General features: G+C 56.2%; 1 protein-coding gene across 4 annotated transcripts; it reads left to right on the top strand.

Annotated features, from left to right (window-relative positions):
* The first annotated feature begins 1666 nt into the window (after window positions 1-1666).
* Window positions 1667-25338, top strand: BAHD1 (bromo adjacent homology domain containing 1). Of its 4 annotated transcripts, none has more exons than XM_033108588.1 (7): window positions 1667-1803; window positions 18316-19758; window positions 21530-21912; window positions 22907-23066; window positions 23464-23540; window positions 24302-24402; window positions 24896-25338. In XM_033108588.1, exons 2-7 carry the CDS (start codon window positions 18330-18332, stop codon window positions 25083-25085), a joined length of 2340 nt encoding a protein of 779 aa, XP_032964479.1. In that variant the 5' UTR covers window positions 1667-1803; window positions 18316-18329; the 3' UTR covers window positions 25086-25338. The 4 variants fall into 4 exon arrangements, with proteins under 4 accessions (XP_032964479.1, XP_032964478.1, XP_032964476.1 ...); XM_033108587.1 differs by lacking the exon at window positions 1667-1803 and adding an exon at window positions 2943-3115; XM_033108585.1 differs by lacking the exon at window positions 1667-1803 and adding an exon at window positions 3188-3291.
* Window positions 25339-25717: the final 379 nt, after the last annotated feature.

Here is a 25717-nt window from a genome sequence, read left to right as displayed (position 1 = left end):
TTGACACAACTGCCCTGGTGGAGTGGAGTGGGGGCAGCACTTAGGGAAGGTTGGGGTAGAGTAGCTGTAGGAAGAAGAGGTGGAGCCCTTTCCAGGTGTACAAGGCTCTGGACTGGGAAGCAAGGTGGCCCAGTTGCAGAGGTCTCGAAATCGATCGGAGAGGAAAGGTCTTTTGGGGGATAGGCAGGGTTTGCAACCCAGGGCCTCTTTTTTGTTGGCTTGTTGACCAGCTCTAACAAAGGGGGAGGGGTAGGTCAGTGGGCTGGCATAGGAGGAACACCAAGTGCCTTTAGCCAGCCTGTGCCTCAGAACCTAGCCCACTCAGAGACTCCTGGGGCAAAGGAGACAGCCACCCACATCGGGGAGGAGGCTCTGAGGGTAGAATTCCTGCAGCTGCCAGGCAGGGCAAGCAGGGCAGGCTGGAATGGGCTCTCATGACCACTCTGCCTCCTCTCCAGGGTTTCCTTTTTTTCCCCCCTCCCACCAGGGCCCCATATAAAGACAGTTCTCTCCCCCACACCCCTCTCAACCCAGGACTGATGGATCTTCACTCCTAGATGCTGGGGGAAAGTCCAGTCCTCCAACCACACCCTGTGACCACTTCCTAGGCCAAGCACAGGCTCCCTGCCACTTGGGTCTCCTTCCCTGTAACTAGGTACATTTCTCTTCTGACCCTTTTGGCCTCAATCCCTGCCCATTAATGGGCATGAAGCCAAGGTCAGTGCATGCTGAGCTGCTGACAGGAACCCTGTCCCCACTTCTGTCTTGGCTCCAGGTTGCCAGTGGCCACTGCTGCTGTGACCCTCTACCACCAGTCTCTGATAGGGGGGTGGGGGACATCAGCCCATGGGACAGATTGGGAACAGCAGGAAGGGTGCATTTTGTGAAGTGGGGGGTAGGGCTGGCCTGGTGATGGTCGGGGGACTACTAGGAATCTTTGTCTTAGGAAGATCAGGGAGAGGAGAAATCTTTAGTGTCCTACTTTTATAGATTTGGGGATTTTGCTTTCCAGATGGGTGGGAGAAGTTGTGGCAGTTATCCTGGGAGAACTTGGCTCTTTGAGTTTCCCTGTCACTGTCTTAGCTTCCATTCACACACTGCCCCTGCTGGGTGACCCTCTCCTTTAAACATGTCCGTCAACACACCTAAAACTGTCCAGGGGTCCCTGACAGCTCTAGAGGCAGATGGGGAATCATCCTTTAGGGTTTTATTTCCCAGCCACAGGGGCTAGCAGCCCTGATTGTCTTAAAAGGCTGCCTACATGTGAGTGCTTGAGTCTCAAGGTCTAGGAAAGGCTAGACAGCATGTGGGGTGCAGGAAGAGCCTCTCAGCTACATTCCAAGACTGGGTTTCTCCTCCAGCCTAGGAAGCCCGTGCACTGGAGGTGCTTCTCTCTGCTGGAGGCAGTCCTCAGCCCAGCCCCTCCCTGGGCTGCTTCCAGCGCTCTGGTGACTTGACACTACCCTTTTTGCTGCTGCTCCTTTTACCTCCCAAAGCTCTCCTCCCCCACCTGAATCGGAAATGAGGCTTTGTTCTGGGGTGGACTCAGCATTTTTCAAGAACCTACTACGTGCATGCACATCCAGTGCTGGTTGGAGTGAAGCCCTATGCAGGCTGTGGCATTACAAGGTGCCCAAGACACAGCCCCTTCCTGCACCTCACAAGGACCTCCCACACCTCCGTGTGACCTCAGCCTGCTGTGCCCACCCACCCCGCTGACCCCGCGAGCAAGCTCGGGCTTGGAAAGGCACGTCTGTGGGTGTGAGACGGAGCCACAGCATTCGGGGACTAGCAGGAAGCCAGGTAAGTGTCCACGCTTGGTCCCATCCTGGCTTGGGGACGCGAGGGAGGGAGTCCAGCCTGGGCTGTCAGGCTGCCGCCCCCTCCCCCCGCACGCTCCCGGGGAGAGCTCTGATGTTCCCTGCGGTGGTGGAAGAGGGTATGTGGGTGTCAAGGACTCACAGACCAAGCTCTGCTGTCAGCTGGAAATGGATGAGGGTTCCACACTCTGCTTCTGAGAAGGGTGGATTAGGAGCTGGAGTTGGGGGCGGTAGGTGAAGGGGGAAAAGAGGAAAAAGAGATGCGGGCGAGGGGTTACCGAGCCAGGACCGACCTTGCTTGAAAGGAAAGGAGACGTGGCAGGCAGGGAAGTCGGAAAGATGAGGCAAGGGCGGGAGGGGCTTCTCAGCAGTCGGGGCCCTTTCGCTGGAGTCTGGGGCCCTTTCTGCAGAAAAGGGGGGTTGTCCTCGCTTGATTTTCGTCTGGTCTTCCCGAAGCTTTGCCCTGGGGGCAGCAGTCGCTGGCGATGGTGGGGGTGTTCCTTAGTCCGCAGTTTTCTCCAGTAGGTGCTAGGAAGGAGAAGGGGAAGAGGGATGTAGAGGGGTGACGGCCAGGGCGGCGGCAAGATAAGATTTCGAGGGGGGGTAGCAGCTGGGGGATTGGGGCTTCAGGGTCGGGTCACCATGGGATACGGGCTTAGGCTCTGCAGACGAAGAGAAAACCCAAGAAGCCGGCAAAGAAAACCACCACCCGCCACCACCCTTGGCACCATACCCCTCCCCCCAGGCCCCACCACTCCCCGCACCGCCTCCCCCAGCCGCCTCGTGCTGCCCCCTGCGTTGGGACGACCGACCCACGGTTCTGATTGGTCGGAGACTGGGAGGGGGAGCCGAGAACCGGATTGGCTGGCGGGGCCAGCGCAGGGCGGGGCGGCTGATTGGCGGAGCTGGACGAGAGGCGCTCCGCTGATTGGTTGGGGACGAGGAAGCAGGAAGGAGGGCGGCGGAGGCTCCGCTCTCGGGGAGTTTGTGGGGGAACCGCGAGCGGCGTAGCGGATCCCGGAGCCCGGCCCCCGCTGCCCGCCCGTCCGGCTGCCTGCCCCGCCCGTCCGGCCCCCGCCGTCCGCCCGCCCGGGCCAGGCGCGCCCGCCCCCCCGACGGCCCCGCCCGGTCGCGGCCCCCGCTCCGCCCGCCCGGCCCCGGCCCCCAGGAGGAGGCGCTGACGCAGCAGCGTGGAGCCCGGGAATTGAGCGCCCCCGGGGGGTTCCAGCCGCCGGATTCCAGCCCGGCCGGGGCCTGCGGGCGCCCAGAGCCGCGCCGTCCGCGCCGCCGTCCTGGTGAGCTAAGGGCCGGGGTCGAGGAGGGGGGAAGGGGCGAGCGGGCTGGAGGGACAGAGCGAACGACGGAGGCAGACGAATGAAGGGGAGAGGACCGGCCGCCCGTCAGCGCGCCCCACCGAGCGAGCCGCCGCCCCCGCCAGCCCGGGAAGGGACGGACGGACGACGCGAAGCAGGTGCGGCCGCCCGCTCGCTCGTTCGCGCCGCCCTCCTCCCCTAGGTCCGGCGCCACGGTCCCGCCATCGGGGAGCGCGGCACGCCTCGAGGTGACAGCCCCCCGGGGCCGCTCGCTTCGCTGGCCGGGGGCGGGGTGGGTGGCGGCCGCAGGGTGGCAGCTCGGCCGGGTGGCGGCGGCGCGGGCGTCCCGGGCCGCGGAGGGCGGGAGGACGCCGGTTGCTTCCTCGCAGCGGCGTAGCCGGCTCACCTCCGAGTGCGCGGGCGGCGAGGCCACGGCCCCCCCACTACTCCCCCCCGCCGCGCCCCCTCCCCCATCGCGGTCCCCGAGGCTAGGGGCCGAGGCCGGGGGCGGCGCCGCGGGATCGCCCGCTCAGGGTTGGGGGCGCCCTCCCGCGCTGGGAGCTGACCGGTTATTGCTGGATGGGGGGCTGGGGATGGGGGCCGCACTGAGGCGGGGGGTAGTGTAGACCGGACCGGATCGGGCTGAGAGGAAGGGAGGCGCCGAAGACGGAAGGGAAGCGGTTCGAGAAGCCAGTGTGGGCCGCGGGAGGCCCGGCGGGGACAGTGCAGAGCGGCGGCCGAGTCCGAGGTGGGGCGGGGGGAGTCGAAGTTGTCAGACCGCCTCCAAGTGACAGCGGGACCCCGTGCTCGCGGCCCGGCCTGGTCCTGCCCTGCCCGCTTCGCCGCCGGTCCTCTGGGGCCGGGGGCCGGGTCAGGTCGGGCCCGAGGGGCCCGCTTAGCGGTGAAGCGCCGGACAAAGGCGGCGCCGGAGCGGGCGCAGGTGGTGGCGTCGGGGAGGGGAGCCGGTCCGAGCCACCCACCCTGAGGGGCGGGCGACCGGGCCGGACTCTGCCCCGGGGACTGCGGGGGCCGGGGCGCCCGCCGAGAGGAGCTGCGGCACGGGTTCACCTCTCCAGTTGCCGATCGCCCCGAGGTTCTGGGAAGAGTGGGGGCGACCCGGCTAGGGTGGAGGGGCACAGGGGCAGAGGTGAGAGTGTGCACACGGAGGGCCTGGCTGGTGACGACCAGGTTGCCGAACTCACCAAGGCTACAGTCCGGTGAGCCACTCTAGAGCCTGCCAGGAGTGAGGGGTTTCAGCAAGCAGTTTGCCCACTGGCAGAGGTTTAATCTCACCTGGGATATCTCCTCGTTACCCATTGTCGACAGTTTTAAGAGGGCAGAGACCGGTTGGATTGGGAACTGGGAGACACCCCCTAATGTGTGTCAGCAATCTGTCCACAACTGCTCTCAGCACTTTTCTTTAGTTGAAGAAGGTCTCCACATAGGGAAATAAAATGAGTTTATAAATTCAGGCAAGAATCTAATGATTAAATAAAAAAGGTTTTCAGTCCTTTTCCTTTGTGCCACCTGAGAGACTTTCCTCTGTACCTTCCCCACCCCCATGTCTTCCGGAAAAAGGAGAAAACGACCCCATAGGGACCACATGTCCTGGAGGGACACTGCTGTCCTTGGCCAGCTGGAGGACACGTGGGAACCAGTGGCTTAAGCTGTGAGTGTCTTTAAACCCACCAGTGACCAGCTCTAAACTCGATGCAGTTGTCCCATTTGTAAAAACCCACTCAGAGTTCCCGATCCTCGTCATGTGAACCCATAGTAGAAGAATTGGGAGCACAAAGGCAGGGAGACTCTGGCTGTTTAGAATGTGGACTTTAGCTGATAACCTGGGTTGGAGTCCCACTTCAGGTAGGTGTTGGTTAAGAGCTTGGTTGGCTGTAATCTCGCTCTGGGAAAGCTGCCTCTCAGCCTTGCTTAGTATGGGCATTGAGTTCATTCATGGCCGCCCTCAATCCCCCTCCCCAGGAGGGTCTAGACCCCAGCCTGGGTGGAGTTGAGGCTTGTGGGAAAGAGAGTTATTACCTCATGCAGGAGACTAAAGTTTGTTCTTAGAGAATTTAATTGTATGTCTAAGATTCAGAGAATGATGAATCTCAAGGCCCTCCTGCCTTCACTGGGGCTACACAGTGTGTGATTAATTAGGTGGCAGTAAGGAGGTGACCTGGTCTGGCCACTGGAATATAAAGGGGAATTGCCAAAACAATGGTTTCCCTCTTTGACAGGCTCTTACCTGGCAGGAGTCTGTCAGTCAGATCAAGTGTTTAGGAGGGTTTGCTTTGGAGCATTTAGGCAGTGAAGAGGGTCTCGCCTTTATGTCTCTCCCTCCCTCCCTTTCCTTTCTGTTGCCTTACTGTCCCATGTCAGGCCTGTGTTGTTGTCATGCTCTCCCTCCCGCTCCTGCTTCCTCCGGTCCTTCTGATACAGTCTGTACACAGCTGCTAGATCATTCTTCTTAAAGCACTGTCACTCCCCACCCGCAAACTTGCAGTGGCTCTCCTTTTCCCGCAGTCTGACCTGAGACACATCCCCTCTGGCTCTCCTCTATCCATGCCATGCACATTTGTCTCCCTGCATCTTTGTTCCTGCTGCTTTCCCCAGTTGTCCCCCACGAGGAGCCCCTTGCTTTCCTCCCCTCCACCTGAACCCTACTCATCCTTCCTCTCACTGTCACTCGGGCCACTCCAGGCCAACATTGCTTGCCTCTGAGATTGTGACGCTGAATTTTACAACATGGTGTCTTGAGTAGTTCTGTAGGTTGGAAGTAGTTCTGTAGACGGGGGCAGTATCAATGTTAAACCTCTGTGTGTGGGGAGGAGGGTGTGAATGTTCTAGGGTTTCTGGTAGAGTGGTGTACACATTGTTTGTGTTAAATGAATGAATGCAGTGGGGAACAGAGGGGAAGCCTTCCCTTCCCCTTCCCCAGAAATCCTCAGTATGGAGTCCTTGGTGGTTTCCAGCCTTTTCTATCCAAGGTATATAGATAAGGCATGTTTGGGGTGCTTTAGCATGGGGAACAAATGAAATTTAGCTGTCAGAAATACCATCCTGATATACCATTCTTCACAGCTAGTGAAGAGTCTGTCCTGTGGATTGCTCACATGACACCATATAGACATGAATTGGAAAAGGGCTGTAATTCTGTTTCCCTCCTATCCCACCAAACCATTCTCTCCACCCGGCTTTGCTGCTCTTATGCAATTTTCCTTGTTGTCCATGTTAAATGAATCCATATGTTTTATCTCCTCTCAATCCCGGGTGTAAATGAGGGAGAAAACACGGTTCTGAGAACAACAAAAAAAAAGATTCCTGGGCCTGGCCTGTGAACAGTACTTTGGGGACTCGTGATGGAAGAGGTGTTTATAGGGGCATTGCTGCTGTAGGAGGCACTGTCAGCCCCACACTGGACCCATCAGAAAGGAAAGCTGTGATCCCAGCGCTCTCGGAACTTCCCTTTTTGTTTACCATCAACCCAGGACCATGGGGGAAATGGGAAAGGGGACTGGTGACTGGTGTGAGTCTAGACAGTGAAAAAATAAATTTCTGCATCCATCCTCTTTTCCCCAAACCTCCCTTTTGTGCCCCAGTTTGATGATTAATGGACCAGCATTTCCCTTCCAAGCGGGAAGGCCACCCCTCACAGTTGCCATGGCAATGTAGACCGCTCCCCGTCAATTAAAAAAAAAAATCCCCACACTTCTCTTCTTGCTTCTTCTACTGTAGCCGACTAGCTCCCTCAGAATGCAGTTCCTGGGTTCTGTCCTCAGTTGCTGATGCTGTTTTTGCTGTGTGTCCTAAAAGCCAGTCCTTCCTCTCTTTCTGGGGTTTGTCTATGAGTTTCTTTACCCGGAGCAAATTGTGCTCCTCTTGGATCCAGCAACCCCTGGAACACTTCTATGAAGAAACAGAGAAAATTACTATTTTTTTATTCACCTGCTATGCAAATTAAAAACCAGAAAGAGCCCTCTTCCATCTTTTCCTTTTGGGTTTAAAAAAAAAAAATCTCCACACCTTCTCTGGTATGTGGCGGTATAAGTTGGGGAGCATTTTGACATCCATAAAGGAAGTTTCAGTAAACCTGGAAGGAATTCAACTTCCCAACATACGTACTTCGTGTTGGAGTTCAATGGGGATTTTCAATTTATTTATTTTCATTCCTCCCCACCTCTCTGTCCCAGCATTCAGAAGGACTTGTGTGTTTTCATTTTATCTGTTCTTATTCCTCTTGGCCTTGCGTTGGCAACATCTGGCCTCAGGACCCTGTCGCAAGGTGAGTCATTAAAGAGAAGAAACATTTTTAAGGGAAAAAAGTCTCTGGAATTGAGAAGTAGCCTGTGTTGAACTGAAGCTGCCAGGTTTATGGAGCATTATACAAACGGCCCCAACATTAAAGGGCCTCCTATTTATGAATGGGTTGTGAAGAATGTAAATAAAGCAGCATCTCTCAATGGGGAAACATTTTACATAAGCAGTACTACCCCAGCCCAAGTATTTATGGGAATTTGCTAGCACAGTCTGGCAAGACTCACTTCCTTTGTGACCTTGCCATTGTGCTGGGGACTTGGGGGGACAAGGAGAGTGTGCTTTGATACCTAGAGCAGACCCAGCATTCCTGCTTTGCGAGTCTCTGGCCCTGACTTGATGGGCCCACTCGGGGCTAGGAGTGTCTCTGTTCCATCTAAAAAGATGGGAAACACAGAGCGTCGTCAAGAGCTCGGTGATGATTAGAAGCACAGGCTCCTGATGCTTGGGGTCCTGAGATTCTGCAGCTTCGGACCCTTCGATTCGGCTGCTTCGACTTCCCCAGGGCAGGGGACAGGGAGGACCTGGGTGATGAAATCTGGCCTGGTTTTATGGGAGGCACCTCACTAGAGTAAAATGGACTGGTTTGAATTTCAGCTCCTTTATGTTTCCCTGCCCACCTCCTGGTATGGCCACTAATGAGCAGTAAACTGGCGAGCAGGGAGGAGGAGGAAGAGCGGCAGTGGGCAGCTGCGAGGCCGCAGGCTGCCTGCTCAGGGCCAGAGGAAGAGCTGCTGGGCCCCGCGGGTGGGCTTGGTGCCCTGTGCTAGGCACTTAGTCTGGAAGCTGGGGACCATGGGTGCAGTGATCAGGCCTCAGCAAAGTCATGTCCAGGACTTTGTGTTGGGTCCCGGGAAGGATTTTCATCTAGATTTCATGTTTCCCGGTGGGAAACACCTGCAAGGATGGTTGGTTATTCACCTGATTCAGTGTCAAACAAACGAACAAACAAACAAAACACACGTTGTCCTTGAGGTCCTCTGCATGCTGAGCCCACCAGGAATAAAAGAATGGGTTTGTTTCTCAGCCCCTCCAAGATGTGAAATGGGAACTTTTTTTTGAGGCACCATGACCAAGTTACCTGAGTGAAAAAAATGACAAGAGACACTTAGTTCACAGGATGGATGCAGGCAGGAGCTCAGGGTCTACATCATTTTTCTCACGTGTTTCTTTTCTAATGGATGGGGGCGGTGAGGTGCCTTGACGGCCCTCCCTCCCCCCTGTTAAGGAGGTGGGACCTGTTGCATTTCTGTCATTCGTCACCCTGGGATCTCACCTGGGGTGGTACTGACCGCTCCTCCCTCCACCCATCTCCATACCTGTTGGGCGCTCTCCCCTCCCTACATGTAGCTCTTTCAGTGTCCTGCCTGCAAGGGAAGGGGTAACCCACCCTGAGGCCCATCTCCAACTACAACTACCTGTCTCAAATGGAGAAAATTTGGTTTGTTAATCACAGTCTTATCTGGCCAAGTGGTTTAGAGGTAAATGATTAGTTTTTAGAGGATCTTGATAGAAATCACGGGGAAGGTATTAGGGTGCTACTTGGTGCTAGGGTGTCATGACAGGTATGCCAGAAGGGAAGGGAAGATTCACATTTCCACTATAGGCTCCCCTCGAGTGAGGGGTGAGCCCTGCTGTGTGCCTGGAAGGGTTCACACAATTTAGACAGAATGTAGAAAAGAATTATAAAATTGATGAAATGACTTTAAGAAATGATCTTCAGAGAAAACTGAAAGCACTTAAATTTATTTGGCCCAAAGAAGAGAGGTAGCTAAAGGGCAGTTACTGTGCTTTGAACATTAAGACAGCTGTTTGGACTGGGACCAAATTTTGGTCTTCGTTGCAGTTCGGGCTGGAGGGCAGGATATTTTCACCTAATTCAAGAGATGTGTTTAGATGAGGGGGGGGAGTCTGTAGACTTTTCTGGATTTACTATAAAATCAAGATAACGTATCTTTGAAGCCCTTACCCCTTTCTAGGATATAAAATAAGTTTGTCTTAAAAGTGCCTGTAAGAGTTTATTGGGAACTTGGAGCAGACTTTTCTGTAGAAACAATTTGTAAAATTATGTTCCCTGGCCAGCTCACCAGTGTCATTTAATTGAAATACACCGTCAGTTCCTTTGTGGTGAAAAATCAGGAAAACACTAATAATGTGTTAATGACAGTAGTTAAAACAACCCAGAAAAACAAAATATGCAAGTTGATCTTGAATGTTGGTGACCCAGCAGCTGTCCTGTGTTGCCCTTGGTGTGGATTTGGATGGACCCGAACTGCCCCACCTCCACTCTCCAATAGCTTGGGAGTGGGCATGTTCTTGGCCTCTCTCTACCTGTTTCCACCTTTTTTGGGTGAAATGATAGCAACTACCTCGTGAGGTAGTTGTGAGGATAAATGAGAGTAAATGTAAAGTGTTTAGGGTGGCGCCAGGCACATAGCAGGTGTTTGACAAACGTGGCCATCCCGTCAGACATCCCGCTAGACTCAAGCCTCTGCAGTGGGTCAAGGATTCCCTGCCCTGCACACATACGGGGTCGGAGGACTGGGAACGCCAGCTCTGGTTCTTCGTAACATCTGTGACTGGTACAAGTGTGCCTCTAGTACCAGCCACCCTTGCTCGCTTAATGGTTTGAGGTAAGAAGTGGAACGAGAGGGATACTTTCCTGAGCTAGCTAGGCAAATTGATAGAAGAAAGAAGACGGTAGTGAAAGAGGGTTGTGCTGTTTAAATACGCGAGATTTCCTAAAGTAGCCCTACTGAACGTGGATTGCATAGAAGAGGCACAGTGGACTCCGGGGATGGGGGAGAGTTTTGGGGGGGGTCAGAGTTTCTTGTCCTGGGCTCCACGTGGTGCCATAAGTCTAGGGTAGAAATACCCTGTTTCCCCGAAAATAAGACCTAGCTGGACAATCAGCTCTAATGTATCTTTTGGAGCAAAAATTAGTGTAAGACCCCGTCTTATTTTACTATAAGACTGGGCATAATATAATATGTAATATAACAATTTAATACTGAGTCTTATATTAATTTTTGCTCAAAAGCTGCATTAGAGCTGATTTCCGGCTAGGTCTTATTTTCGGGGAACATGGTATTATATGGGTTGGGGCAGGTGGGCAGCCAGTGAATGAATGATCTTCATTCAGCAAGCTCTTATTAAGACCTGTGGGTGGGATTTAGTGGTAAGGAAAGCAGAGTCTGCCTGTCCCCATGAGCTTGCATCCTACTGGGGGAGGCACTAATCACTTAGTTAATTAGTTAGGTGTAAGCTGTTCTGGTTGGGTGCCCAGCTCTGGTACGGTCTGCCTTGTGGTTTTGTTCATCCTGGTGGAGCGTTGGGAAGGACTTGTCTTGGGACTTGTTACTCATGGCTGGGTCACTCAGGTTAGCACTCTTCTGTGGGGGCTGAGGGCAGAGCTGCCGTCTCAGCCTGGCTGGCCAGTTTCTCCTGTTCAGGACAAGAGATAGCACCTCCAGTCTTGGCAAGCCATCTTAGGAATCTAAGTTGTTGGTTCCTGGAGTGTCCTGATGGTTGAACCGGCACATATCCTTTGCCACTCCTGGGCAGGTGCCCGGAGCAGGCTGGTGAGCTATTGTCATGGTTTTTGAAGAATGGTGCATCAGTAACGCAAGGTTTCCACCTAGTTCTGCTGAGGGCCTGTTGCTGAGTTTTGGGGAGCCCCGCCCTATTCCTGTTTTACCGTGTTTCCCCCAAAATAAGACCGGGTCTTACGTTATTTTCTGCTTCAAAAGACGCATTCGGGCTTATGTTCAGGGGATGTCATCCTGAAAAATCATGCTAGGGCTTGTTTTCCGGTTAGGTCTTTCGGGGGAAACACAGTATCTCTCCCACAGTTAACTGCCCAAAGCAAATAGGTCCTGCTCAAATAAATTTGCTTCTGGCTAAGCCTGGGCATGTGGAGTCTGGGTGGAGGGTTCTGAGGGAGCCTTAGCCCAGAGCTCCCTGGTCCCCCGCCTGGAGTCATCCTGCACGGAGCCAGTCAGGCTGCATCTGGGGAAAGGTGCATTTATTTGTCTCCTGCCTCAAGACTTCAGCTTTTGTCTGTTGCCCTTTTCTGCATCTAAACATTTGTGAAGTGCATTTCTCAGAGTGCTGCCCACTTCCTACCGGGCTTTTGTTCCCTCGGTACACCTGTCACGAAGGGGGCCCATGGTGAGTGTCTGAAATTCCAGCTCAAGTGTGTCCTCTGGGAAGCTGCCTTGGAGGCCAGGCTCTCTCCTTAACGCTCCGAGGGCTCCATCACAGCCCGTCCCACTTTTTTTTTTTAATTGGGGAATATTGGGGAACAGTGTGTTTCTCCAGGGCCCATCAGCCCCAAGTCGTTGTCCTTCAATCTAGTTGCAGGGGCGCAGCCCACCATCCCATGTGGGAATTGAACCGGCAACCTTGTTGAGAGCTCGTGCTCTAACCAGCTGAGCCATTGGTCCCCTCCCCATCACACTTTCTTGTCCTCTGTCTTCCCACCAGCCCAAGCTCCAATTTCTTAGTCGTCTTTGCATTTTTCTTCAGCACTTGGCCTAATACTTGACATATAGGGGGAAAGAATGAGCTTCTCTTGAGCACTTACTGTATACCAGGTACTCTGCTAGGCCCTTGACACATATTCTTATTGAATATGATCCTCATAACCTTGCTGTGTAGACAAGGAAAGCAAGGCTCAGAGAAGTTGAAGCCATGACCAAACCCACTTAGGTTTAGCAGTGGATCCTGTGGGTCCCGCCTCCACTGTGCTGAGCTGTGATGAGGAGCCAGCAAGCGTTGGCTGACTGAGCAAAGATCACAGAGGTGCCATGTGCCTGGGAGCGAGCAGTGGGTGCCCTGGCTTAGCTGGACCCACAGCTGCAGATACAGGTTTCCCTCTGGCACACAGGAGCGGGGCACGGGGAAGAAGCTAAGGGAAGGCAGATGGCTTAACATAGGGGCATGTGCCTTAAAGAAAGCCTGTAAAGACTCGTTTTGTATTGCACCTGATTACCTTCTAATTTGTCAGGTTAGAGTTTCTTAAAGCAGAGCACTGTTATATGACTAAAATACAAGGCTCTCTGGCCACTGTCCTGGCTTAGAGGTCTGTGTGTTTATATTGATTTCTAAATCCGCGGAGTACTTTCTCTCTCACACTGAGTCCCCCACCTGTAGGAAGGGCCTTACCCTAAGACTAGGACACTGGCAGTTTCCAGTGAGGAGAAAGAGATTCCAGTAACTCTACTGTTAATATATTCCTGTGCTTAACAGCTCTTCTCGTATAAAATGGGGGGGTTCCCGCTTTATCATAGTCAGAGTTAAAACTCCTTCTGCACTGAGATTTGTATTCCTTTACACTTACAAGAGGTGCGATGTCTTGCTTTGTGTTCGGAGCCAGAAGCGGAGGCTCTGCACACTTGGGTGCAGCTCGGGGCCTGTGTGCCTGGGCTCTCCTGCTGGAATGGTTAGTGGACAGGAGTAGCCAAAGGGGGTGCCGGCCGTGCCCCAGACCCCACGTGGGGTGGTTGTGGACCTTCCATGCAGGGCTGCTCCACCTCTGGGCTCCTGGGAGCCCCCACCCTGAAGTATGAGGAGCAGGTGGTCTGACAGGCCATAGATAGGCTTGGTGCCTCCAGGGGACAGGCCTGCTTCTCAGATGGCTGCCAGACCTGAAGGCAGTCTGTGAAACAAGCTGCGTCCAGATGGGCCAGGCCAGTTGCCTTTGGTTGGGCACTTGGAGCTTCTGTTTGTAGGTTCCTGCCCTGATTGTGGCGTGAATCGAGAGCCCGCCGTGAGTGAGGCTGGCTGGGCACCAGGGAGGTGGGGCTGGTGGCGGAGGCTACTGCTTCCTCTTAGGGGTAGTGCCCAGGGCTGAGCTCTCTGCGGTGTCGGTGCCGCCGCCGGGGGCTTCTCTCTGCTGCCTGCAGTGAAGCGGCAGTCAGATGGCAGGAACAGGCAGGACACAGGCCCTTTGACCTCGTCCTCGGGGCCTTTGGCATCTGAGGAGCTCACCTTTCACCGTGGAACTGAGTGTTTCTCAGAGGTGTGGATCTGTTGTTCAGGGTCTGCTGGGATCCAGTTTGGGTCCCTGCCCTCTCACTGTGTTGTAAGCTGAACCCCCACAGTTCACCTCACACTGAGTCCCGCGTGGGAAAGGAGCAGTGTCCCCATCTTTCCCTGAGCTTGACACTTAGGTGTTGCTTTGGTGGACAGGAGCAGAGCAGAGTTCACGTGCAGTCTGGGTTTCCAGATTTCTCACGGTGGAAGGCGGCTTCCCAGCCGCTCTGGGCTCCTGCTGCAGGGAACTGCCTAGGCTGACGGCAGGCTGCCCGCCTCTGTCTGTGGGTCTGGAAGAGGGGAAGGATGCTCGTCCTCTTGGCTCCGACCCTGCTAGTGTCCTTCAGGTGTGTTTTTCCAGGACCCATCAGCTCCAAGTCAAGTAGTTGTTTCAGTCTAGTTGTGGAGGGCACAGCTCACAGTGGCCCATGTGGGGATTGAACCGGCGACCTTGTTGTTAAGAGCATCGCACTCTAACCAACTGAGCTAACCGGCCGCCCTGTAAGGTTCATTTTGATGTATCTGTTTTAGATGAGCAATCTGAAGTTTAGGGAAGTTAAGTAAGTTGTTACGAGGGGCACAGCTAGCATTTAAATCCAGGTCTGCTTGAATCAAAGCTTTGGTTCTTTCTGCTTTACCAGCTCTTAGGGATTCAAGAGATACCAGCTACGTCTCTTTAACTGGCTTTATTATAAGAATTTCAGCAGCTTCACATCTCTGTTTTCCCATGAAATAACATCGACTAAATTTATATGCCTTTGTGCTTTTGCTTTTCTTCTCTGATAGAAGATTCAAGAAACTCGGTGCTCATGAGAAAGTGTTATTCCTTTGGGGGAGGAGGGAGGTTATTCCAAGAGAGATTTCAAAGGAGGGCAGTGTTTAACTCGGTGCCAGTTGTGTGGCTTTAGGTGTAACTGGGAGGTGGCTTGGGGCAGGGCCCTTCTTGGCCCTCACTCAGGTGACCCCCTGGGCTGCCCTTACGTAGGTCCCTCCCTGCATACCCCCCTCCTAGTAAAAATAGACCAAAAAACCAAAAATTAAAATGCAGTGGTTAAGAAAGTTGCCAGGAAGAGCCGTGCGGCAGAGCCCTGAGCCTGAGGGCAGGGGGGTTGCCCAGAGCTGGGTAGTAAGTAAGGGGAGCCTTGGCCAAGGCTGAGGAGCCCTTCCTGGCCAGGCCCCACCCTGAGTTTACCCTCAGTGGAGCCCGCAGCCCGCATTCTTTGGGGCCTCAGACCCACCCTGGTACACAACATCTCGGATGTACTTCACCTGTCCTGGGGTGTGTGTAGGGGGGGGTGTTGGGGGGGGTTGCACAGTGCCCCATGCCCTGTGAGGACAAAAGACAAATCCTCCCTGCCTTTCTGCTTCTGTGGAGACGACCTCCCCCAGCCCTGCGTAGGCTGGGCTGCACGGAGGCCCAGACCCTGCCTTGCCACTTAAGCTGAGCCTGACATCAGCTTGGTTTTGAGACCCCATGTGCCTGGGCTTAGCTGGCCGATGGGCTGTCTGTAGAGTACACTTACGATTTTGGATTCCACATGTGGTTTGCTAGTCTTTGGCTTGGAGAAACCACCAGTGGCCACTGTTCTTCATTGGCAGCCAGCTGTTTTGCTGTTCAGAGCTGTGCGCAGTCAGACTGGTTTTCCTCATTGAGAGCTTGCTTGACATGGTCTAGGTGAGCCGTAATATGCCCTGGAAGTCCCTCCTAGGAATCTTCTCCCAGGGGGGCTGGACTGTCTGTGCCCGGAGCGGTGGGGGGAAGGGCTTCCCGGAGAGGAAGAGGGCAGTGCTGAGAGAACCCAGGCACCCTGTCTCGGCAGTGCTAGCAGTTCCTGGTGGAGCTGGTGTATGAGTGGGAGGCACAGGACAGCAGCAGGACTGGCAGAGGTGGAACGGGAACCAAGCCTACTGCTTTCCAGGAGCTTTTTTCCCCAAGGAGCTGGGCCACCCCCTGCAGGCTGGGAGCCCCCTCCGCCCAGCCCCACCTGGGGAAAAGCTGTAGCTGAGGTTCTCACATGTCCAGCTTCCAAGTACGGCTCCCACTTGCTCTCCTCGGTGTGGAGTGCAGTGAGGCCGGTGTGGAGTGCAGTGAGGCCGGCAGCAGAGACCCCAGCCTCGGCCTCGTCTCAGTGATGAGTGACTTTGCCACCTTAGGCACCACATGAAAGCGAGGAGTCATTTTGCAACGTGCTTTCATGATGGCCTTGGGTGTTTTTAGCGGTTGGCTGGATTTGGCATTTGAGGGAGGCTTGCAGGAGGATCTCATGCTTGATTTGGAAATGTGACTCGCTCTCTGTGATCAGAGGCTTCCCTGATAGTCAGCTGGATCATCAGCCTGGGGACAGTGGGTGTCCCCGAGGGACTGGAGGCCTGAATGGGACGTGAAGGAGAGAGCTATGCTACAGGGAACAAATTCCCAGGTTCTAGAGACAGGCTCCTAGAAGTGGAAGGCTCCTCTCCCAGCCTCTCCCTGCTGGGGACCTTTTGCACGTTGAGAAGGAAAGACTGAGTCAGGGAAGTGGCCCAGGATCCCAGGACCATCCAGCTGTGCAGCTAGTCCCCTAGCAGACTGGGGAGCGAGGGGGAAGCAGGACAGACCAGCTAAGAGCTCCTTTGCTCTTTCACTTGCCGGGCTTGAAAGTACCTCCCTGTGCACGCTCTTTGCCATCCACCCCCTCCTTGCTCTGTACTTGTCTGTGTCCTTAAAGGCCACAAGCCCAGGTGACCTCAGCCTTGGCCCCCAGCCATTTCCAGGCCTGACTCCTCTGGTAACTTGGGGCCGGTGGAGGGGCTTTGGCCCCTGCTCAGCTGTGTGGTCTGTTCACTGTCCTCCGTCTCCAGGCCTTCTGGGGTGGGGGAGGGCTGGACCTAGGCTTTCCTAGGAGATACAGATGCGCTTCTCCTTGTTGCTGCTTCTCCCCCACTGACCCAGGGCTTGCCCTGCATTTGAGGAAAGGGCCTTGTGGATTGTAAGCAACTGGGATGCTTTTGCGTGAAAGGGTGTACTACTCATCAGCATGCTGAACAAACGGGGCTACGTGGTCACCCTGATTAGAGGCAAGAGTCTTAGGGAGCCAGCAAATGCCTGGCATGTTTTAGGAGCTCTTCTGTCTGTGCTTTAGGAATGAATGGATTTGCCTTCTGTGACTCTGTCTTGCATGGTTGGGGTCGGGTATCGGAGCGCTGGCAGGTCCCCGCACGTGGACAGCAGCGTCTGGCACGCTGCCTCCATTTTCCCGTTTTCCAGGTCCTTTCTCATGGGTCAGGGACACCCACGCTGCCCTCAGCCTGTTTTTCTGAGCATTCTGTCTCAAATAGTGCAGCATGTCTCAGGAGAGAAGGGACCTAGTGACCCCCGCCAGTGGCCCAGTGCCACAGGAGCTAGGTGGGAAGGGCTCGGAATCCCTGGGAGCCCTCAGGCCCGGGACTTTCAGGGTTAAATCCTTGGCCCAGCAGGACTGCCCCCAGCTCTTTGGAGGAGTGAGTGTGAATAATAATAGCAGTGGGGAAATTAGGCTGGAAAGCCTTGGCCTGCTGAGGCCCATTGGGGGGGTGGGGGGTTGCAGGGTGCCCTGCAGGGCAGAGCCTCCTCTGGTGCCTACTTGGCAACACCTTGCTTTGGGCTGGGGAGGAGATAGGAGTGAACAGCTCAGTGGTCTCTGACCACCACCACCCCTGCCTCCCTCTCAGTTCCTTATTGCCTCGGCGCTATCAGCTTCCAGAGCACAGCCAGCTCTGGCCTCTCTTGCAGGCTGGGCCCAGGTTGCCCCCGGTGTTTGGGGTAGGATGGGCAGTGTTTGCCAGGCAAAGTTAGGGACTGATGCCTGGGCATGGGCATTTTCTGTCAGGGGCTCTGGGCTTCCTGGCACTGCCCCCATCCTGCCTCCTGCCTGGAGTCCTGCCTACCATGAGAGGGGCCTGAGGAATGGGGCAAGACTAGCAAGGGAGCCTCTGGTTAGTCCCAAGTTCGTTTTCTTTGATACTTTCTTTTCCCAACTCTTAGTGGCTGGTAGGGGATAAGGAGGTACCACAGGTCTAGTGTATGGTCCCTGGGTCTCCTACCCAGGATGCTGGCCCCGGCTGTACCTGCCCTCTGCCCCAGGCACTGGCACTGTTTAGGCTGCCCTTCCCTGGAATACCCCGGATCAAGGTGGCTCTGGCTCCTAGGCTGGCCGAGACCGCCCCCCACCACAGGCTCCTCACAGCCAAGCCTTCACCTTTGCAGGGTTTTTCCAGCAAGACCCAGCTTATGGCTGTTCTGCCGTGTGTGCTGGGGAGGGCGTTCTCCCAGGCTGGACTTTGCCTCCTCCACGGCCTGGCAAGCAGTTCCTCATCTCAGCTCCGCTCTGTCCTGCTTCTCATCCTATGGCCAGTCTCAGAGTCCCCAAGATGGGGGAGGGGTGGGTATATTCCTGAAGGAATAGATGGGCTCCCATCACCCAAGCCGCCATCCTGGCTCGCTGTCTTCAGAGCCTCCTCCTGGCCTATGATGAATATCTAGTGGGAGAACAGCAAGAGGGAACGGAGAGTTTTGCTCCCAGCTCCGTCTAACCATGGGGTCTGCGTTGCTCTGCAGGCTCTCTGAGGGCTTAGTTCAGAGGATCCTAGGCTAAAAGAAGAGTGAGGCAACCAGTCCTTGCGCAGCTGCTGGTAACCTGATCCCACTGGCCCTTTGCACTCTAGTAGAGGGGTCCTGGGAAAATCCAGGCTGGAAACGGGGTGAGGGTAGGTCCGAGTTACTGCAGGTGGGCTTGGGGAGGCTGCAGTGTGGGGGAAAGCAGGCCGGGCGGGCCAGGGTGGGCTTCTCTCATTGCCTGCCTTCTGTCCTGCAGATTGGAGGTACTCCATGACACACACTCGGAGAAAGTCCCTTCCCATGTTGAGTTCAGGCCCCACTGGCCGCCGGGAGCCCCTGCAGATGGAAGGCAGCAGCATGGAGCAGGGGGTGGAGGGTATGGAGCCAGGCATGCCTGAGAGCCCAGGGCAGCTCGCAGGGCGCCGCAAGAACTACCCACTGCGTAAACGCCCCTTGGTTCCTGAGAAGCCCAAGGCCTGCAAAGTGCTGCTCACTCGCCTGGAGAACGTGGCCGGTCCACGGAGTGCAGATGAGGCAGATGAGCTGCCCCCTGACCTGCCCAAACCGCCCAGCCCAGCGCCCTCCAGTGAGGACACTGGCCTCGCCCAGCCCCGCAAGCGGCGCCTGGCCTCCCTCAATGCTGAGGCCCTCAACAACCTGCTCCTGGAGCGGGAGGACACCAGCAGCCTGGCCGGCGGTCGCCGCAGCCGAGGGGGAGACCCCAATCGCAGCCGGGACCGCGACCGGACATCTGGGGGCTGGTCTTCCTCCAAGAAGCGGCCCCGGCTGAGGGACCTTGGAGAAGGAAGTCGGGACCTGTCCCCAGAGCCAGCACTGGATGAAGGAGCCCGCCGAGATGGTGACCCAGCTCCCAAGAGGCTGGCCAGCCTGAATGCAGCTGCCTTCCTGAAGCTGAGCCAGGAGCGAGAGCTACCCCTGCGGCCACCTCGTGCCCACCCAGAAGCAGATGGGCGCTCCACTGAGCCACCAGTCCTGAAGGCTCCGAGGCCAAAGTGGGCCAAGGTCAATGGCAAGAACTATCCGAAGACCCGGCAGGGCGCCAGCTCTGGGGAGGCTACAGGCCCACCTGGCTGGCAGGGGTACCCAGAGGAGCCATGGCTATCTGCCACCCCTCGTGGGCCCGCCAGCCAGCCACCTTATCAGCAGCCCCTGAGAAAAGCTCTGGAGAGCCCGTTGGGGCTGCGTCCCCACCTGCCGCTGCTGATGGGTGGGCAGGCAGCCCTGAAGCCAGAGCCTGGACGCCCGGGAGAGGAGTCACCTGCCCCCAAGCAGGAACTGCACCAGCCCTCTTTCCCCACGCCCCAGCTGTCCCCCCTGCCCATGCCTGGCAACCCTGCCGACTACAGGAGCCTGTGTGGGCCGCCGGAGCTCACTGCACTGGGCAGCTTCTATCTGTACTGCAGCCAAGACGGGCTGCAGTGTGGAGGCTACGCCCCTTGCCCCATGCTCCCCGAGGGCAAGCTGTCCTCAGTGGCTGCTCCTACCGAAGGGCTCCTCTTGGCCCCGGGCTCAGTGCCTATGGGCACTCCTTTCCAGCACCCTCCCTGGGGCTCTCGCTACTGCTCCAGCGACGACGCTGGAGTGAATGGCTACAGCATCTGTGAAATGTTGCCCCCTTCGCTTACCCATATCGGCACTACCTGTGGAGGCTGTTCCTACAAAATGCCTTTTGCAGCAGGTAAGCCTTCCTAGGGTTGGGATATACCAGGGGTCTCAGACATGGTGTCCCAGGAGGGTGGGTCATGGATCAAGTGGGGCTCCTCGGGGTCCAGCGACTGCATGGGAGGTAGGGGCTCTGAGAGGGGAGGACCACCTTCTTTTTGTGCCCCAAGCCCAGGAGCAATCCCAGGAAACCATGTTTAGCTCTGAGCAGCCCTGCTCTGTCCTTGCTATCTAGGCAGATTTCTCGGTCTGGCAGGAAGGTAGCATTGTGGTGGTGGAAAGGGTGCTAGGGCCTGTCCTCCTTCCCCAGTGGGATTCTCAGACTCTGAGTAGCAAGTTAGATACTAAAATGAGGGCTTTTGTCAGGTTGTTCCCATGTCCCTCTGCCCTCCTCACGGAAAGCTAAAATTCCTTCCTTTCAAGGAGCCCAGACCATCTGCATACTGTCAAGGTCCAGCATTCATGGGAAGGGTGAGGGGTACCAGGCCCAGTAAGTGGTGCCAGCTGTGGTAGGACAGCTTCACCCTGGCCATTCAGATCTTGAAAGAGAAGTAGTGCCCAGTTGGCAACACCTTTCCAGGGATGGCTGGGGGGTCACACTGCGAGAACATACAGACAGAGTTGCCTGGCAAAGGCAGGGTGCTCTTAGGGCCATGGCTTTGGTGTCTGCCTTCCTGGCAAGACCCAGACACCTGAGAGGCTTGCGCTGCAGCTGATGAGACACCTCCACAGTGATCTCTCTTCCCCCAAATTGGCAGGAGTGTCCTCACATGCCTCTCCAGGCCCTTCTTGGCTCCTGGGTGGAAACTCGGTGACCAGAGCCATCCTGTCCGGCCAGTCGGCCCTGCTTGTGGCGAAGTGAGGGGCCAGGCCTTCCCAGGGCTCTCCCCTCCCCCCACACCCCTTCTTGTAGGGGTCTATAAAACAACTTTATAGACCAGTTGACTCTGGCCAGACTGGTTGTTTCAGATTCTGGAGTGAGTTGGAGCTCTTAGAAATGAGTACACGCTGCTGCTTGGGCTTTTCTTCCTCTTTTGTACCACTCTCCAAATCTGGGCACCTGACCTGTTGGGACCCAAGCTCCTCCTCCCTTCCCCTGAGACACCAGTAAGACTGTTCTAAAGCGCTTTACAGAAGGGAGGCCGCGTGGCACGTAATTAAGCATAGACTGTGGAGCTAGACCGCTCGGAGTAAAATGTTCTCCCCCACTTCCTTAGCCATATGACCGTGGGGCAAGTAACTGCTCCCTGTCTCAGTTTTCTTAATTGTAAAATGAGGATAATGCTGCCTGTCTCATAGGGTTGTTGTAAGGATGAGATGAGTTCATACATTGATAAGAAAAACACCTAGGACAGACTACATGATATTTGCATCTACTACTTCTATTGCAAGGCACTGAGAGAGGTAAAGTAACTTGTCTGAGGTCACACAGCTAGTAAGTAGCAGATTCGGGGTTTGTACACTGGGCTGTCTGCTCCCAGCTCCCTTGCTCCGCAGCACTGTGGAAGCCATAGAGAAGATTAAGTCAGAACTAGCGAAGCGCTCCCATTGCCCACTCCCTTCCTTCTTTCAGGCTGGAAGGGGAGATGGAGTTGTCTGTGGGTCATTCTCCAAGGTCAAGAACAGCCCTTGGCCAGTCACTCTTGACCATCCACCTCAAAGACCCCTGACCCCACTGACGTTTGGGTTCACGCTTAGAACTAAGACAGGAGCAGACTGAAAGCAGAGGTCCCCGGGGGGGTTACTGCTTATCCTTACGTGCCCTGACCCCCCTCTCCTTTTCTCAGAAAGCTGCAGGCCCCTGGGCCAGCTGGAATGTCCTCTCCCAGAAGCTGGCCACCCAGCCTCACCTGCCCATCCCCTGCTGGGATGCCCGGTGCCCAGCGTGCCACCTGCAGCAGAGCCTGTCCCCCATCTTCAGACACCCACCTCGGAGCCCCAGACAGTAGCCCGCGCGTGCCCTCAGAGTGCCAAGCCTCCTAGCGGCTCCAAGTCAGGCCTTCGCACAGGCCCCAGCTGTAGGCACACTGTGAGGGGCAAGGCTGCCCACAGGCCCAGTCACCCCAAGCAACCACGTGTCCAGCGCCCGCGCCCGCGACGCCGCCGCCGCCGCCGCACCAACGGCTGGGTGCCTGTGGGGGCTGCCTGTGAGAAGGCCGTCTATGTCTTGGTGAGTGCCAGCTCCTAGCGCTGGGGAGAAGGCAGGGTGGCGTGGGGATAGAGGACCTGCCTGCAGTGAGGTGGATCCCAGAAGCCTGGCTCTCGTTCCTCTGAGAGCTGACAAAGGGCTCTAGCTCATTCGGGCTCCGGGAACCAGTCCTGCTGGCCCAGCGTCCTCCCCCAGCCCCTCCTGATCCTGTGCTGCGTGCCTTGGGGAGGTCAGAGCGTGCGCAGAGGCAGTCACAGCCGGCGGCTGCCATCACTGTCACCGATTTCTCAGGGATGCTACCTGAAGTGTCTTCACTTTTCATCCCTCTCACACTGTCCCGTCTATCCTGGCTTATAAAGTGGAGGGCTTTCGTGGCGGCTTTTCGGATAAGTATGAGTATGTGTAGGGAAATTTGGGGTAGGCAGAGAAAATCAGTGATAACAGGAACATCTGGGATGATGAAAAGAATGTTGACTAAAAGTTACTGAGCACTTCTTAGGTGTCAGAACTGAGCTAAGCACCTTGCATTATCTGCTTTCATCCTCACCACTACCCTATGATGTATGTACCTGATGTTTTTGTAATTATTCTCATTTCACAGATGAGCAAACTGAGGCTTAGCATCAGACTAAGTAATTTGCCCAAGTCTAGGCCACTTGCAGTGATAGTTTAAGGGTCAAATCCAGACGGTCCCATTAGGAAGGTTGAGGACCTACACAGTGCTGGGGGCTTGGAGTGAGACATGGTGTTCAGGGTGCCGTCCCAGAAGCTTCGGGCCGCTTTCCCAACCCTGCTTCCATTTCTTACCCTTTCTCCAACCCTGGGGATGCTCCATCCAGTTCCTGAAAGCCAGGCTTAGGGAGATGGGGCTGCTTGCGCAGTTTCCCAGTTTCCCACCCTTAGCGGTGTGACTGCCCTGAGGAAAGCATAAAGAGAATGCCATTGCCCCGCCTCCCCACCCGCCCCGACTCAGAGCAGCCCTACAGCCGTGTTGGTGTCATTGGTTGTTGCTTAGGATGAACCGGAACCAGCCATCCGAAAGAGCTACCAGGCGGTGGAGCGGCACGGAGAGACCATCCGCGTCCGGGACACTGTCCTCCTCAAGTCAGGCCCACGGAAGACGTCCACACCTTATGTGGCCAAGATCTCTGCCCTCTGGGAGAACCCTGAGTCAGGTACCCCTGTCTGGAATTTGACGTTGCACAGGTCTCCCCGTGTTTTGGTCACAGCCTGCCCTCCCCCCAGCCAGGATCTGTCTGCTGCAAGTGCTGCAGGCAGCCTTGTGACCTGGCTTGCATCAGCTCATTAACCTTTCCGGTCACCGGGACCTGGGCACCTGTCTCTCTTCCTCACCTGTCAGTGCTTTTCCCCCCTTCTCCCTCCGTGCCTAATAGCATGCCAGGCTACGGAATGCCAGGCTTGGCTTGAGGCAGAGGGCATGGGTGGTTGGAGCCTGCAGGATTGGCCCAGCGTTGATGTTGGATGAGCCTCCGGGGCACGTGGCCAGCCTGCCTGTCTAAGTAATTCTGGGGTTGCCAGCCCAAGCCATGACTGCTGCTCTTGTCCCCCCAGGAGAGCTGATGATGAGCCTCTTGTGGTATTACCGGCCAGAGCACTTACAGGGAGGCCGCAGTCCCAGCATGCACGAGGTGAGCTCCCTGGCAAAGGGGCCGCGAAATGCAGGGCTGGCAGACGAGAGGTTGTGGCCTAAGAAGGAGTTACGGGGAGGGCAGCCAGGGGCATTCAAGCTCCTAGACTTGTCACCTTTGATGTCAGAGAACCTGGAGAAGGGCGTCGGTGTCAGCCTCTTTTCCCACCCTGCCTGATTCACCTTTCAAAGGGAATATCCTCCTTGTCGTGAAAGGGGGGCAGAAAAGGAGCCCGTGAGGGCAGGGTGCTAGAATGGGAGGAAGTGGATAAGTCCCCCTGGCGACACCTGGTCCCCTTTGATACCATCTGCAGCATGAGAGGGAGGGGCAAAGGACCCCTCCTAACACCCCTCAGCGCTCTCCCAGTGCTGTGCTAGGAGCCGTAATGCCCCCTGGCTGTGGTCCCTCTCCCCCAGCCTTTTGCTCTGTTTCTCTTACTGGGACTTTTCGGGAAGATGTGCACCAACTCCCTCCCTTCTTCCCTGGGCTGAAGTGGTGGGGCGGCCAGGAAGCTGATTACAGTCGGGCTGGAGGAGGCACCTGGCTTCTCCAGAGTAGCAGGTGACCTGCCGGAAACCTGGAAGGAATGTTTAGGGTGCCAGGTGAGGAGTGGTTAGCCTCAGATTCCAGGGTAGCTGCCCTGCTTTCTGGGCGCTAGCTGGGGTTCGGTCAAGAGTCTCTTCAGAGGGTTAATCTCTGCCTTGTCCCTGGAGTTACGTGCTTCCAACCCCGTAACCGACCTCCTCCCCTCTCCCCTTGAGCCTTTGCAGAATGAAGTCTTTGCATCGCGACATCAGGACCAGAACAGTGTGGCCTGCATCGAGGAGAAGTGCTACGTGCTGACGTTTGCCGAGTACTGCAGGTGGGTGGTGCCTCGCGCCTTTGGCTGGCCTCTCTCCCAGCCTCCCCGGGGCTGTTTGAGGCCTGCCTGTGATCCCCAAGGGGGGTCTCACTGAGCCTGACCTCCCAGAACTTTCTTCCTCACAGCTTGCTTCTACCATCTGATTTTCTACCATCGGATTTTTTTGGGGGGGCGGGGGGGACAACGTTGTTGCCGTCTAAGGCAGAATGGTTGGGCAGAGTTAGGCTGGGTACAGTAGTGCTCTCTCAGGAAATCAAGGAGAATTGGCAGATGGGAGGGAGGGAGGCCCTGGCAGGTGTGGTTCCCTAGTGACAGAGGAGGTAGATTGGCAGTTGGCAGAGAGGGCATATCACCCCCAGGACAGGGATGGAGGCCACAGCAGCCCTTGCAGGGGCAGGAGGGAGCATCCCAGCTCTCCAGACAGGGTGGGGAAGGAATTGGTCTTCCTACAAAGGTGGCTTTGATAAAGACAGCGAACTGTGTGTCACTGCAGATTCTGTGCCATGGCCAAACGCCGAGGCGAGGGCCTCCCCAGCCGAAAGACAGCACTGGTGCCCCCCTCTGCGGACTACTCCACCCCGCCACACCGCACGGTGCCCGAGGATACGGACCCTGAGCTGGTGTTTCTTTGCCGCCATGTCTACGACTTCCGCCATGGCCGCATCCTCAAGAACCCCCAGTAGCCTCCTCCTGCCCACACTGGGGCTGCCCGTGGGCAAGTGGGGCTCTGGGCAGGGGGCACTGCTTTGAAGCACAGCACTTGGTTAAGGGTCCACAGGGACCTGAGGTTGCTGGCCTGTGGTTCTCTCGGTGGGAGGGTAGGGGCCCCTGTGGGTTCTGGGCCCCAGGGGAGGGAGGGGGAGGCCAGGATATAAGAAAAGCATCAGAATCCTCAGTGTGGCGCAGGGTACCTCTCCGTGGTCCTTGGGCGGAGACTCCTGAGGGGCATGGGCCCTGGGAGGCGGGAGGTCCTTCAGGAACTAGACCCAACAGACCCTTCTTTCGCCTCCCCTCAGCCCTTCAAGGAGGAATGGAGCCAGCTTACCTCACCCACTGTGACCCACTGCTTCCCCCTCAGCCTGGGACCAGGCTCTTTCAGATTCTAGTACGGCTCCGAGCTCGTTCTTTTGAGGCATAGAGAGCCAGAGTCTATCTTCCAGAGCATTGACTTCCTCTTCCTGGGTTTGGGGCCTTCCCCTGGCTTTCCTCCTTTGCCCCTGCAGTAGCCCCTGGTGCTGGGACAAGTGACCCAGCCCTCACAGTTATGGGTGTGGCCCACTTGTGGGAGTCAGCTTCCTGTTCGCCTCTTGGTGAG

The sequence above is a fragment of the Rhinolophus ferrumequinum genome, chromosome 6 (genome assembly GCF_004115265.2).
Source record: "Rhinolophus ferrumequinum isolate MPI-CBG mRhiFer1 chromosome 6, mRhiFer1_v1.p, whole genome shotgun sequence".
Taxonomy (NCBI): domain Eukaryota; kingdom Metazoa; phylum Chordata; class Mammalia; order Chiroptera; family Rhinolophidae; genus Rhinolophus; species Rhinolophus ferrumequinum.
This window is presented reverse-complemented; position numbering and strand designations above follow the sequence as displayed.

What these genes read in the sequence shown, in the direction of transcription:
- BAHD1 (XM_033108585.1), top strand. Translation starts at nt 3,195, where the DNA reads ATGAAGGGGAGAGGACCGGCCGCCCGTCAGCGCGCCCCACCGAGCGAG. An exon ending in AGAAGGCCGTCTATGTCTTG is followed by an intron (nt 21,913 to 22,906) that starts GTGAGTGCCAGC and finishes GTTGTTGCTTAG; the next exon opens with GATGAACCGGAACCAGCCAT. An exon ending in CTGGGAGAACCCTGAGTCAG is followed by an intron (nt 23,067 to 23,463) that starts GTACCCCTGTCT and finishes TTGTCCCCCCAG; the next exon opens with GAGAGCTGATGATGAGCCTC.